General features: G+C 38.3%; 1 protein-coding gene across 4 annotated transcripts in view; it reads right to left on the minus strand.

Annotated features, from left to right (window-relative positions):
* crebbpa (CREB binding protein a) overlaps positions 1-13,068 on the minus strand; it is a 50,456-nt gene that overhangs the window by 27,668 nt on the left and 9,720 nt on the right. For 3 of the 4 annotated variants that reach the window (XM_048182843.1, XM_048182842.1, XM_048182841.1), the window contains exon 2: positions 7,883-8,528. In XM_048182843.1, the coding sequence (XP_048038800.1) occupies positions 7,883-8,452 (570 nt within the window). In that variant the 5' untranslated portion in view covers positions 8,453-8,528. The remainder of the gene's footprint in view (positions 1-7,882; positions 8,529-13,068) is intronic. The other variant, XM_048182844.1, reaches the window with a different exon arrangement.

Below are 13,068 nucleotides of genomic sequence, written 5' to 3' on the forward strand. Positions count from 1 at the left end.
TCAATTCTACTCACTGTGTGAAGTTCGCACACATCCATAGCATAAGCCTAGAAAACAGCGTCTCAAGACAGCGCGCAAATACTGAATGGAATTGTCTTTCGCTTCTTCTAATTCACCCAAAATTATATCAACATGGCCATCTTGGTGAGTATCCTTGCAAACATAGTCGGTTATGTCTTAAATGAATGTAAACAGCTGAGATATAAAACACTTGTGTAACAGTATATTGGATCAGTGCAGCTCTTAAAGTGACAGCAGCCTAATATTCCTGCTGCACTTCTGTCTGCGTTTTAATGTTAATAAATAAATAAAACGCTCTCTACTCTTGGCAAAATATTGTAACTTTGATAAGGATTAATATGCTTTTAATTTATACAGTGAAGAATATGCAGTGTTATTTTACATTTGTTTACTTTATTTCTGTACCTGAAAATTATTGATAACCAACCTAAAAAGCACTGTTTATTTCACACGTTAACATATGTTGTTTATGTATTTATGTTGGCCTGCTGAATGTTAAATGGATTCAATCCATGTTCATTAGAAATTATTTGATGATGCAGCAATAAACTAGCTTGTATAACAATGCATGCATTTTTTTAACTTTGATCATTAAAACATGGTCAAAACACTATTTTAAATGACAAAACTTCAAATAAGAGAGTAAATCACAAATATTGGTACCGCTATCGACCAATAATTGTTTGTTAAAATCGGTATCGGTCCAAAACAATCCTGTTGGTGCATCCCTACTCTAAACCAATCAATTGTGCCCTTTGTGAGATCATGTTCTATAAAGCTCACCCAAAATAATTTAACAATTTAACTCTGATGTCATTCTAAGGACGCGTGTCCATCCAAGCATTTTTCCTAAGAATGCACGCTTGCCATTTCTTTCTGGCCGACTACAGTTAAAAATGTTCAACTTTGGGTAAAACTCAGCCCTCGTCACTGTCACTTTTTAACCAGATACCCAATCACAGTGGGGGAGGGTGGGACAAATACCACACTGACCAACCGTCACATCCTGCTTGCAAAAGATGACAAGACAACAACTGAACAAAATCATCCAAAACAAGAACCAGAGCAAGTACTTTACATTGCGTCAACAGTTTTTGATACTAAATCAGATACTAGTAACACTTCCTCAGAAGTGCCACAACTGAAAAAAAAGTTGCCGAAGAGCTTTCAAGCACCCATAGCTAGACGTTTTCAGAAGAGCATCTTGCTTTTTAGCCGACTATAAATGCTTTGGTGGACATACAGCATGTTAAATTTCGGTCGAACACTGAAGAAAAGTTAGAAAAGAGCGATACCATTGTGCAGCATTTACCTCAGTAAGTTGACCAAGTGGATCTCATGAGAGTGAGTGGAGGCGGGGCTAATTAGCATATTCATCAATCCACGTATACAAAATGAAGCAAGGTATTTTAAGGCATGGAGTTTTTTTGTTTTTGTTTTTTTTCACAGGAAAAATGTTTAAATATGTAATTTTAGTGACGGTTTGAATGCTGTTGAGCAGATTTGTAAACACCTCTGATTTAGGGCTGGGCGATATATCGCATGCGATTGTCACGCGCATTTCGTCAGTAAAGCCGGTTCTCTGATTACCGCTAAATCACCATCACCTGCTTTCAAATGGAGCGGCATTTAATAAACAGAGCCGTAGTTCACTGACAAGCTACGCAATATCGCGTTCATTATCGAAGGCGATTCATCTGCGATAATGAACGCGATATTGCGTAGCTTATCAGTGATCTACGGCTCTGTCTATTAAATGCCGCTCCATTTGAAAGCAGGTGATGGCGATTTAGCGGTAATCAGGGAACCGGCTTTACTGACAAAATGCGCGCGACAATCGCATGCGATATATCGCCCAGCCCTACTCTGATTGGCCATTGTGTTGACGCGCTCATCGGATATGTCTGTGATTGGCCACAATGATCAATGCATGGGAGCATTTTGAAAGCACACGGAAGTGCTTTAAAACGCTCCTGTGTGTATCTGTTAGGGGTGGAATGGTTAAGATTACTCACGGCTCGATTTACATAGCACATATGTTCTGTAAAAAAAAAAATAGGACAATTGTCAAAAAAAATAAAGGAAATAAAAACAAAATCGAACTACAAGAAACAGCACAAATAAAGATGAGAGCTAAGATACAAATAAAATAAACAATGCTTTACAGGTTTTTCAGCTAGCTTTCAGGTACAGAAATTGAATAAAGTAATCAAATATAAAATAACTGCATATAACCTTCTTTGAATAATTAAATAAAGATGAAACATTATTGAAGTTACAAAAGCTATATAGTCAAGAGTGATTTCTTTGTCTTTTGTCGTTTGATTAACATTAAAAACTCAGAGAGCAGGAATATTAGACTGCTGTCCCTTTAAGACATAATTCAAAGATCCAGTACACTGATACTGATACATATGCGCTGTCTGTCTCATTTTTCTCTTAAGACATAACCTACTATGTTTGTTAGGATACTCACTAAGATGGGCATATTGACATATGATGGGCATATGTCCGTTTAGGTGCAAGACTTGAAAGAGAATTTCAGCTGTGACCACTTTTATATTTTGGTTTCTGAACCTTTGGTTTTGTTTTCAAAGAGTCAGCACTTGTGTCTATCTGCTGCAAATGTATAAAGAGTGTTTAAAGAGTGAGTCGAGCAGAAATGATATACATTCTCTGCTTGCAGTGCGTCAGTCACATATAAACACAGATTTATCGAATCATACATCACCGATAGCAGTTCATTTCCGCAATTTACAGTAGTATGACTGTGTTCATATTAGCAGCGAACTGTACCCTGGACCACCCTTTTTATGCAGACTCGGGTATGGATTGTGGTTGAGTTCAGAAAACAGTGTTCATATCATCCAAACGAACCAATCTCTGACGTCAATCGCACTCAAGTGCGCTCCAAGAGTGCTAGTGTGAAAGCACCCTAAAACCCAAAGTATACATAATTTTTACACGCATGAAAGGGTCGCGACACGAATTTCGTCACCAGAATAATACACGTGTACTGTACATGTGCCGCCTGGTTTTTGTAACTGCACGTACTTTATATGCGCAGGTTGCACATGCGCACTGAATTTGTTTTGCCATTGTTTTACACTATAAAGAGACGGAACAACAAAACACCGAAGTCTGCAACAATAACAGATGCCTGCATTGACAAGTGCTTGTGTGAGGGGGTTAAGAGATAGTCACAACTTTAGTTTAAAAGAATACAAAGATCGGTCATAACTTGTGGAGTAAAAATAGCGCAGACACTGGACAAAGATGAAACTTTCTAGAGTACATATGTCGACTGCCTGCATTCACACACGCCATCAAATGGAGGATACCGCAGTGAAAAATACATTGCAGAGCAAAGAGGACACTGACAACATGTCGACAGACAAGACCGAGCAGGTTACTTATGATATTAAAGTCCCAGCTTTCAAGTTGTGTAATTTAAGAAATTCGAACAATAAAAACCGTTTTGTGGCTCTTTATGTGTCATGACAGATATCTGCTATAGCGCCTCAGCTCAAGCGGCTTGTGAACCGATTCCTACTAGTTAATTTATAGCATTAAATAAACATGAATGAACATGAGAAGGAATGTTGTTTCAAGCGCGGAAAGACGTCAGTACACACCATTTTTCAAGTTCAAGTCCACGGAGGTTAATCTAACTCCTGACTGCTTTGTCGGACAAAATGGCCGATTCGGCTTTATGTTTGGTTAGATCGCTAGTAAATCAAACTCCTGGCGAAGGGTCAATTCTTTTACTTGTGATAATGAATAATTAAAAAAAAAAAAAGCAAAATAAAAGCATATTCCAGCTCTAACCCCAATAAATCACTAGCTTTTTGCGCATTGGGATTTGAATTTGTAATACAAATGCACACACCTGCCAATTTTGACACCCGAGTGCTGCTTTCAGACCCCATCAGTCAATTACCCATCTATCATAGAGAGACACGTTCTATTCATCAAATTTGCAAAGAGCACGGATGAGATGCGTATGCATGTAACATGGCACTTTACGTCGAGAGCTGTTCATTTGCCTTCCTATCAAGCATAGTTCTGCAGCTGCCTTTATCGGAGGCCTTCAAACAAAATGGCAGAGTTTAAGAGTGTACTGGCACGCAACTGCTCTCGTAACGCAAGCATTTAAGCCTAATAAAAAACACAAGTGCAGGGATGAGTCATGCAATCAAACAATGAGGCAGCAAAGAGCAGCTCCAGATAAAGAGTGATCATGTGAGTCCGTCTGCTACACTGGCAGATGAAACTGGATGATTTACACACTGATCAGATTCCAGCAGCATGCTAGAGCTCTAAAAACAGACATGAAACAAATTTCACCAAACATAACTGTCATAACTTATTGCAGAATGAAACTTGAAATTTGAACAGTTTATTAAATTATTGTTGTTGTTATTGCAAATTTCCATTGAATGAGTGTGACATGATCTATCAATAGGAAATGAGCTGCACAATTCAGTGTTATTTTAGTATTAAAGGTCCCGTTTTTCGTGGTTTTTTGAAGCTTTGATTGTGTTTATAGTGTGCAATATAACATGTGTTCATGTTTGGCGTGTAAAAAAACACAGTATTTTTCACATAATTTACTTATCTGTATACCGCTGTTTCCACTGTCATAAAAACGGGCTGATGACTTCCTTGTTCTATGAAGTCCCTCCTTCAGAAATACGTAACGAGTTCTGATTGTGCCAGCGGTTCCTGTGTTGTGATTCGACAGCAGCTTAGCGCTCCTTGCCCAGAAAGGTCACGCCTCTTACCATAACGTGGAGATGCACGCGCTCAGTGTTATTGTAAACATGTCTTTAATTTTACCCTATCAATCTGAGCCGGAATCAGACCCGGTGATTGGACTGCGGGATGAAAATAACAGCGTTTCGACGACATGGCGACAAACACACTCTACAAACGCAACTCTTGCGTATTCCTGTGGGCGGAGGCTAGTCAAAAAACTGTTTTAGTGACGTCATTAAAGAAGGAAGTAGAGGGATGTAGTCCAAACTGGCCGTTCGATGTAGGCGACTTCTGTTAAATAAAATATCTCGCTTTGCATTGAACTTTGAGCTTTAAAATTTTACAGATTTTATTTATACTCTAACAACAACATTACACACTAACTAAAGTTTGAAACATGGGATCACAAAGAACGGGACCTTTAATTATATACGATTACAGTGTTTTTTTAAATTTTGAATTAGCTTTAATTGTCATTTTATATTTACAGTTTTCATTTTCATTTTAGTTTCAGCTGTAGAAACTTTATTACATTATATCGTTTGTTTTTTAATTCTTATTATTTAGCTTTATTTTAGTTAATTTTAGTACTTCAACTTTTATTTCAGTTAGAAGTAAACATTTCTAATTTTCATTTAAGTTTTTTTAGATTTAATATATATACAGGGTTCCTACACATTTTCCATTTCAAAATTCCATACTTTTCCAGGCTCAAATTTCCAGACCTCCTTCCAAACGATTTTCTGCCATTGGTAAGCCTCGGTCTCCTTTTCTATGTTTTCTCTGCTTCATGTTTGTAGTAGGGGTCTTACAGTCTTTTAGTGATTTTTAAATCAGTGTTTGATTGTTGAAATAAAGTTTTGTATTTAGTATTCACGTCTAGGCCCTTCTCTTCTTAAAACTACGTTCCTGTGTGACTTCTGTTGCGGATTAATCTACAAGTACTAATATATTCCCTGTTTAAAAGGGTAGTGACTTTGTTTCCCTTTCTGACCATACCGCTCGCTACATAGGCGTAATTATTTAATTTGTTTAACATTTTAATAATTCGACACATTTACTTCATAGACATCCTTCTCTGATTTATCCATTCTGTTCTGTTGTCAGTATTTGTTGGTATCAAAACATTTGTATAGAGTAGCCTACGAGTACGAGTAGCCTACACAAGCGCAGTATCAGTTTCTGTAATATTTTAGGAATTCGTAAGTTTATAAACATCTGCAAAGTAAAAAGAGGTGTAAAAAGTGATGTGTAGGGGGGTCTGGGGGCATCCTCCCCAGGAGAAGATTTTTGTGATTTTAACATGTAAATGAAGCATTCTGGTGCACTCTGACAAGAACATAAATGGGAAAACCAACATTTGCTTCAAGTAAAAAAAATAAAAAAAAATAAAAATAATAATAAATTATTGACAGTAGGGCTGAGAATTGACACAAATTTCACAATTGAATGCGATTTTGATTCAGAAGCTTGCGATTTGATTTTGATTTGATTACCTTCAATTCAATATTGATTCATTTGGGGCATATCAGGTCAAGTACATGGCAAATTTCCTCAAAGAAAAAAAATTTCTCTCAACTAATGCTGTAAATTATACAAGGAACCACAGCTGTACATCATTATAATATTAGATTAAAACTGATTTGCAAGCTACTTTCATATAGGCTAAATTACACATAAGGAAGTTTATTTATAAGTTAAATTTTTAATGACAATTATTTTTTACTCTTTTTTTTTTATTTAGGCCTAAACATTTAAATGGTGGCTGTCATGAAACAGATTTATACATTTAATATCGAAGCACATGTTAAGTACAAATACAATGAATATGCAATAGCCTATAGTGCATATATTTAGCAAAATACTCCTCTTGAAGTTCATTTTTGTAGCTGAATAATGAGTTTTTGGCCATTGAACGGCTTTTCTGAGGTAGGCTAAATGTGATATTTTTACATGCTGTTTTATTGATGCCTTTCTGCAGTTGAAACAATGATTGATCGATTGCATGTGATACAGAATTCAGTAAGTTGTACTTTATCTTTCAACATACCTTCGGATGTTCAATCATGTTTATTTTGTGCTGTAACTAGTAAAGCAGAAGAGATGGTCGGTTCACGAGCGCTACAGCGATCTGTCACACCACAGAGCACCAAGAAAGATCACGACTCACTCCAGTCTATGGGAAAGTAGCCCATTTTCGATTCTTGTGAGAATCCTGAGACACGCACTCGCCCTGAAAAAAACCTCTTCGGATCTACACGATTCACATAAATTATGTATTTTGATTCAAAAGAGCTAATTTCGCTTATGCAAGTGTCTAGTTTGCAGGTATAATAAATTAGAAAACTGAATAGAGACAATAGTCTGGAAACACAAATATTTTTCCATACTCTGATTTCTTTTTTCCATACTTTTCCAGACCTGGAAATTACTCAAATCAAATTCCAGACTTTTCCATACTTTTCCAAACCATGTAGGAACCCTGTATATATACATAGGCCAATTACTGAAATGGTAAAAAGCAGAATATCACAAAACTGTTTACGAATAAATCAGCACTTCCATCCCATGGGGAACAAAATCATTAGTTACGGATAAATCTGAAGAAGAATAGAAATGGAAATTGTAGCCACTGAGCAAACCACCACAGCTATTTTATTAAATATATCAAATTATGTGTGGTTTATAGCGTGCTTTATAGTGTGTTTAAAAAATAATAAAAAAAAACACTTGGCAGCAGAAGCTTTATTTCTGCGTCAGAATGTCCTGGAAAGTAATAATAGCCATTTATCTGGGTAAATTATTTAGTGACATGACCTGAGGTAAAGTTAGATTTTTTTTTGATGCACATCCAGGAATTTGTATGATAATTGTGCACGTCTTCTTACCTTATTTACCTCAATTTTTTATTTGCACTTTGGAAATTTTATTACATTCTTGCGAAACGGCTTATTTATCCCAAAATGTGCATAAAAATAACTGAATGGAAACCTGGCTAATGAGAATATGGATGCAAAGTAGAGTTTTTCTTTGTGTCTTAATATGACTATGAACTCTAAACGGGTGAAAGTGAAAACACAGCAAAGGAAACTGGTCAGCTCACCTTGTTGATGTTGCCTTGCTGGGTGTTGATGCCCATCTGCTGTGCCCCTTGTGTGAGCGTCTCTGCCAGGACACTCGCCGCTCCTCCTGGTGCTGCCGCCCCAGCTGCTCCTCCCGCTCCTACAGAAGTTGCCACCTGCATGGCGCCACCCTGGTACTGCATCCCTGGTGAACCTCGACCACGGCCTACAGACCCAAGAGTTCCATTGATCACCTGACCGGGCTGAGCGCCCGCATTCTGTCCCATCATGCCGCTGTTCAGCATGGCCTGGTTAAATCCCGTGCCGAGTCCCATGCCAGCTGAGCCAGCATTATTGCCCTGCGTCCCTGGGGTACCACCTGGTTTCTGTGTTTGAGACGGGTGAGAAGGGGAGCCCTGGCCCAGGGGACTCTTTCCAAGCCCACCCAGCTGAGGTCCGAGGCCGCCAGGCTGCGGACTGGCCGAGTTCATCCCAGCGCTGCTTCCTGGCCGTAAGAGCTCAGAGAGCTGCTTGTGCTTGGCAGCAGCATCGGGAACCATGGGGCCATGACTGCCTGTACCTGCAGCCCCACCATTAGAGGGCATGGACATCAGCCCCAGGTCTCCGTTAGGAATCAGCTCATCTGGAAGATCGTTCTCCAAGTCATCCCAGGAAGTGAACCCAACTCTGAGGAAAGAAAGAGAGGGAGAAATTTAATTGTCAGTCCAAATCCGATTGTTAGATGCACCGATACCATTTTTTCAGAACCGATCCGATCCCCAAATTTCTGAGTATCGGCCGATATTTTTTAAATCAAAGTAGAATTTCTATACCTCTGTGCATTGAACAGATAATCACACATTTGTGATTGATAATCAATCTACAATAAAAATACTATTATAAATTAGGTTAGTGGACAATTCAGCAGCAAAAGTTACTCTAGAAAAATCATGAGTGCACAATAATTGTAAAAAATTTAAACATTTAGTGGAAAAACATTATTTATTGGGGAACAAATAAAAGAGATTATGTGTAGCACTAAATCTCTACATATTGCTCTTTGTATTGTAAAATACGTTAATGAAAAACAATGACATTATGTTCGAAGGTCTACACCAAAAACAACATGTAGGGGCTGGACTACTTTTAAAGTTTTCAAAGTTTTGAGGTTTTTAATTTGACGGCCAGTGGAACCCTCTTGCTCCCATTTTCGCACAATTTGTTCAAATGGTTTTGTTCCTGTATGTGCCTTCCAGGCTGACCTGCAACGATGCACAACAAAAGAAGTGAAGACACCTCATCACTGGACTACAGAAATGTCTCCATTATATTACAATTTTCTGTGCAACCTGCACATTGACAACAACACAACACATCCTTGTTTCTGCAACCACGTCTGGCATGGCATTGTAGAAATCTCAAATGTTTAATTTAACAACAAATTTAGCACAAGATGAATCAGCATTCCTGCAAAATAAATATCCTGTCTACTCTAAGGTCATACAAATTTCATATTATTAAAGGCTCTTTTCTAAGCTGTGGTTTTGACACCATGAAAATATTTTTTTAGCAGCTCTATGTTGTGAGGGAAAACAGCAGAGAGAGTAGCAGTCTAAATCAATAAGCCTGCATGAGGCTTGATCTGCAACCGAGCCTGCTAATAACCCTAATAAATCCACCTCATCTATTAAAATCTGCTAATGAACGACTGGCGCTTTATATACACGCGGGAGTGTGTATGAAATAGCAGAACAGCTGGGAGGAAGGAGACGTTCTCCATCACCTCCATGACTGTGAGAGACTAACGACAGCTGTTTGCATGTTTAGCAGAGTAAATGCCACCAACATAACAGGAGGGATGCTAAGAGATGATGTCACCAATGATTCAGGTACGAGGGCTGTAAAATAATGGACTTGATAGTGTAGTTTAAGCGATAACGTAGCATATTACTCTTTGTAAGACTATTTTACATGCTATTTTTAATAAAGCACTGGCAGTATTCAGTACATACTGTATACTATGCCATACACTAGTGTTGCATGCAACTATTTATAATGTTTACCATGGAAGACTGTTTTACATGCGATTTTTAAAAGTCTGTACAGTACATATGTCATAGCGTGCCAAACACTAATAAGGACAAGAGACAATGTAGCATTCTACTGTTTGTAACATTTACCATTAAAGACTTTTTTTACATGCTTTTTAAAAAAATCCTAGGCAGTACATGTACAAACTGAACAGTGTGCTGCACACAAGTGTGGTTTAATGACTGTTTCATATACTATTTTTTATTTTTATGACTCACTGAAGAAGGCTAATTGCCGAAGCGTCTGGTGTATATGTGCTTTGCAGAATAAAGGAATTACATTAAAGGTGCCCTAGAATTAAAAATTGAATTTACCTCGGCATAGTTGAATAACAAGAGTTCAGTACATGGAAATGACATACAGTGAGTCTCAAACTCCATAGTTTCCTCCTCCTTATATAAATCTCATTTGTTTTAAAGACCTCCGAAGAACAGGCGAATCTCAACATAACACCGATTGTTACGTAACAGTCAGGATCATTAATATGTACGCCCCCAATATTTGCATATGCCAGCTCATGTTCAAGGCATTACACAAGGGCAGCCAGTATTAACGTCTGGATCTGTGCACAGCTGAATCATCAGACTAGGTAAGCAAGCAAGAACAATAGCGAAAAATGGCAGATGGAGCAATAATAACTGACATGATCCATGATATCATGATATTTTTAGTGGTGTTTGTAAATTGTCTTTCTAAATGTTTCGTTAGCATGTTGCTAATGTACTGTTAAATGTGGTTAAAGTTACCATTGTTTCTTTCTGTATTCACGGAGACAAGACTGTCATTATTTTCATTTTTTAAACACTTGCAGTCTGTATAATTCATAAACAACATAAACAACAGCCACGGAGAACAATCAAACTCATTCAGAATCAAATGTAAACATCCAAATAAATACTATACTTACGCAATTAGACATGTTGTATGACGAACACTTTGTAAAGATCCATTTTGAGGGTTATATTAGCTGTGTGAACTTTATGTTGTTTAAGGCAAGCGCAAGCTCTTGGGGCGTGGAGCACGAGAATTAAAGGGGCCGCACACCCTGAATCGGCGCATTTATAATGATGCCCCAAAATAGGCAGTTAAAAAAATTAACAAAAAAAAGAAAACTATGGGGTATTTCGAGCTGAAACTTCACAGACACATTCAGAGGACACCTTAGACTTATATTGCATCTTTTAAAAACATGTTCTTCGGCACCTTTAAGACAAGCGATTGCAGATCTTTTGTTTTTTCATTTGAAAGTATTGCTAATTTCACTGATCTACGCACCCAAAACATGGTTGAGCGCAGCGATTCTTCTTTTTTTGATATACTATTTTTATAAAATCCTAAGCAGTATACAGTACACGTTGCATAGAGCGCTGCACACTAGTGAGGTCAAATGAAAATGTAGCGTACTGCATTTGTAATCTTTCCCATGGCATATCATTTCACGTGTCTTTTTCCTGTATAAAACAGTAAGCAGAACACAGTACATATTACACGATATGCCATACACTAGTTACCCATTAGTAACCCTGAAAAAAACTTGGTCAATGTGTGAGTGGTATTTCCCAGAGCAACATTGTGCAGTCTATCCACAGCTCTGATTGAGATGCAGCACGGGTAGCACTGAGGTCGCACCAGTCCAGGAGTAAACACAGACACACACGCTGCCAGACACAGCAGGTGCTAAACATGAGGGAGGCAGGAGTAGGGATCATCCCTTTTCTTTTGCTTTTGCTTAATGACCCACATCCCAGAGACTCGTGCACGTGCTCACTTACACACTCAGCTGTGTAGTGCCAACGTCCCGCCCTCTACAAGCTTGAAGCCAAGCCAAAATGCAAAACAACATTTGGGTTTGGAAGCACCTTGGGGTCTCGAGTCCCAATGGGGATCCAGATTTCTTCCTCCATCATCGTGCTGAGGCTAGTTATAGTGGCTCCGGCAGTGGGTTATAAATAGCGTCTCCGCGCGGCAGTAGACCGCAGCTGTCGTTCACGGAGTCTAAAAGATAGCGGCCCGTCTGAGCTGGGACAGGTGCATCTCGCCTGGGATTTCACTCGGATGGGGAGGATGGCAACGGATCCACATGAACGGAGACTTTCAGCACGGCTATCCATCTATATCAATTTCAGTCTCTCCTTAAATCCCACAACTCAGTCTTCTTAAAACAACCATATTCAAGTGTTTACGCCATGGGTTGTTAAAGAGATCCGTCATTATTTGTCATTCCAAATTTGTTCCGATTTGATTCTGATCATTCAGGCATTTTTCAGTTACAATACTGATTTTGCTTATGCTACCATTCAATGGTTTGGGGTCAGTAAGTAAAATTATTACTTTTTTTCCCCCCAAAGGATTCATTAAATTGATCAAAAGTGACAGTAAAGACATTTATAATCTAATTTAATTTGAACTATTTTATAGAAATTGTTCTTTTTTTAATGTTTAATTCATTAAATAACCCTGAAAAAAGTGTCATGGTTTCCACAAAAAGTTTAAGTAGCACAACTGTTTTCAATATTAATAATAATAATAAATGTTTCTTGAGCAGCAAATAAGCATATTAGAATTAAGGGTGCTCCGTTCAATTGGTTGCCAATTGACCCTTCGCAAAGACCCGCCCCCCTTAGTTACTGTTGCTTTGTCCGACAAGCCGTGGCGCCGTCACGCCACAGTGAAAAATACATCGCAGAGCAAAGAGGAAACTGACAACACGTTGACAGACAAGACAGAGCAGGTTACTTATGACATTAAACAAAGTCCCAGCTTTCAAATTGTGTGGTTATTAAAGAAATTCAAACAATAAAAACCGTTTTGTGGCTCTTTAATGTGTCATGCCTCAGCTCAAGAGGCTCGTGAACCGATCATCTCTTCCTACTAGTCCATTTATAACATCAAATAAACATGAATGAACATGAGAATGAATGTTGTTTCAAACGCGGAAAGACGTCAATATACACAATTTTTCAAGTTTAACTCCACCGAGGTTAATCTTCTAACTACTGGCTGCTTTGTCGAACAAAATGGCGGATGCAGCGTTCTGATTGGTTAGATCGCTTGTCAATCAAACTCCCGGTGAAGGGTCAATTGTTATCAGCCGATTGTTGTTTTATATAGTGTGATCGGTGGTCTCTATAAAGAC

The sequence above is a fragment of the Megalobrama amblycephala genome, linkage group LG2 (genome assembly GCF_018812025.1).
Source record: "Megalobrama amblycephala isolate DHTTF-2021 linkage group LG2, ASM1881202v1, whole genome shotgun sequence".
NCBI lineage: Eukaryota > Metazoa > Chordata > Actinopteri > Cypriniformes > Xenocyprididae > Megalobrama > Megalobrama amblycephala.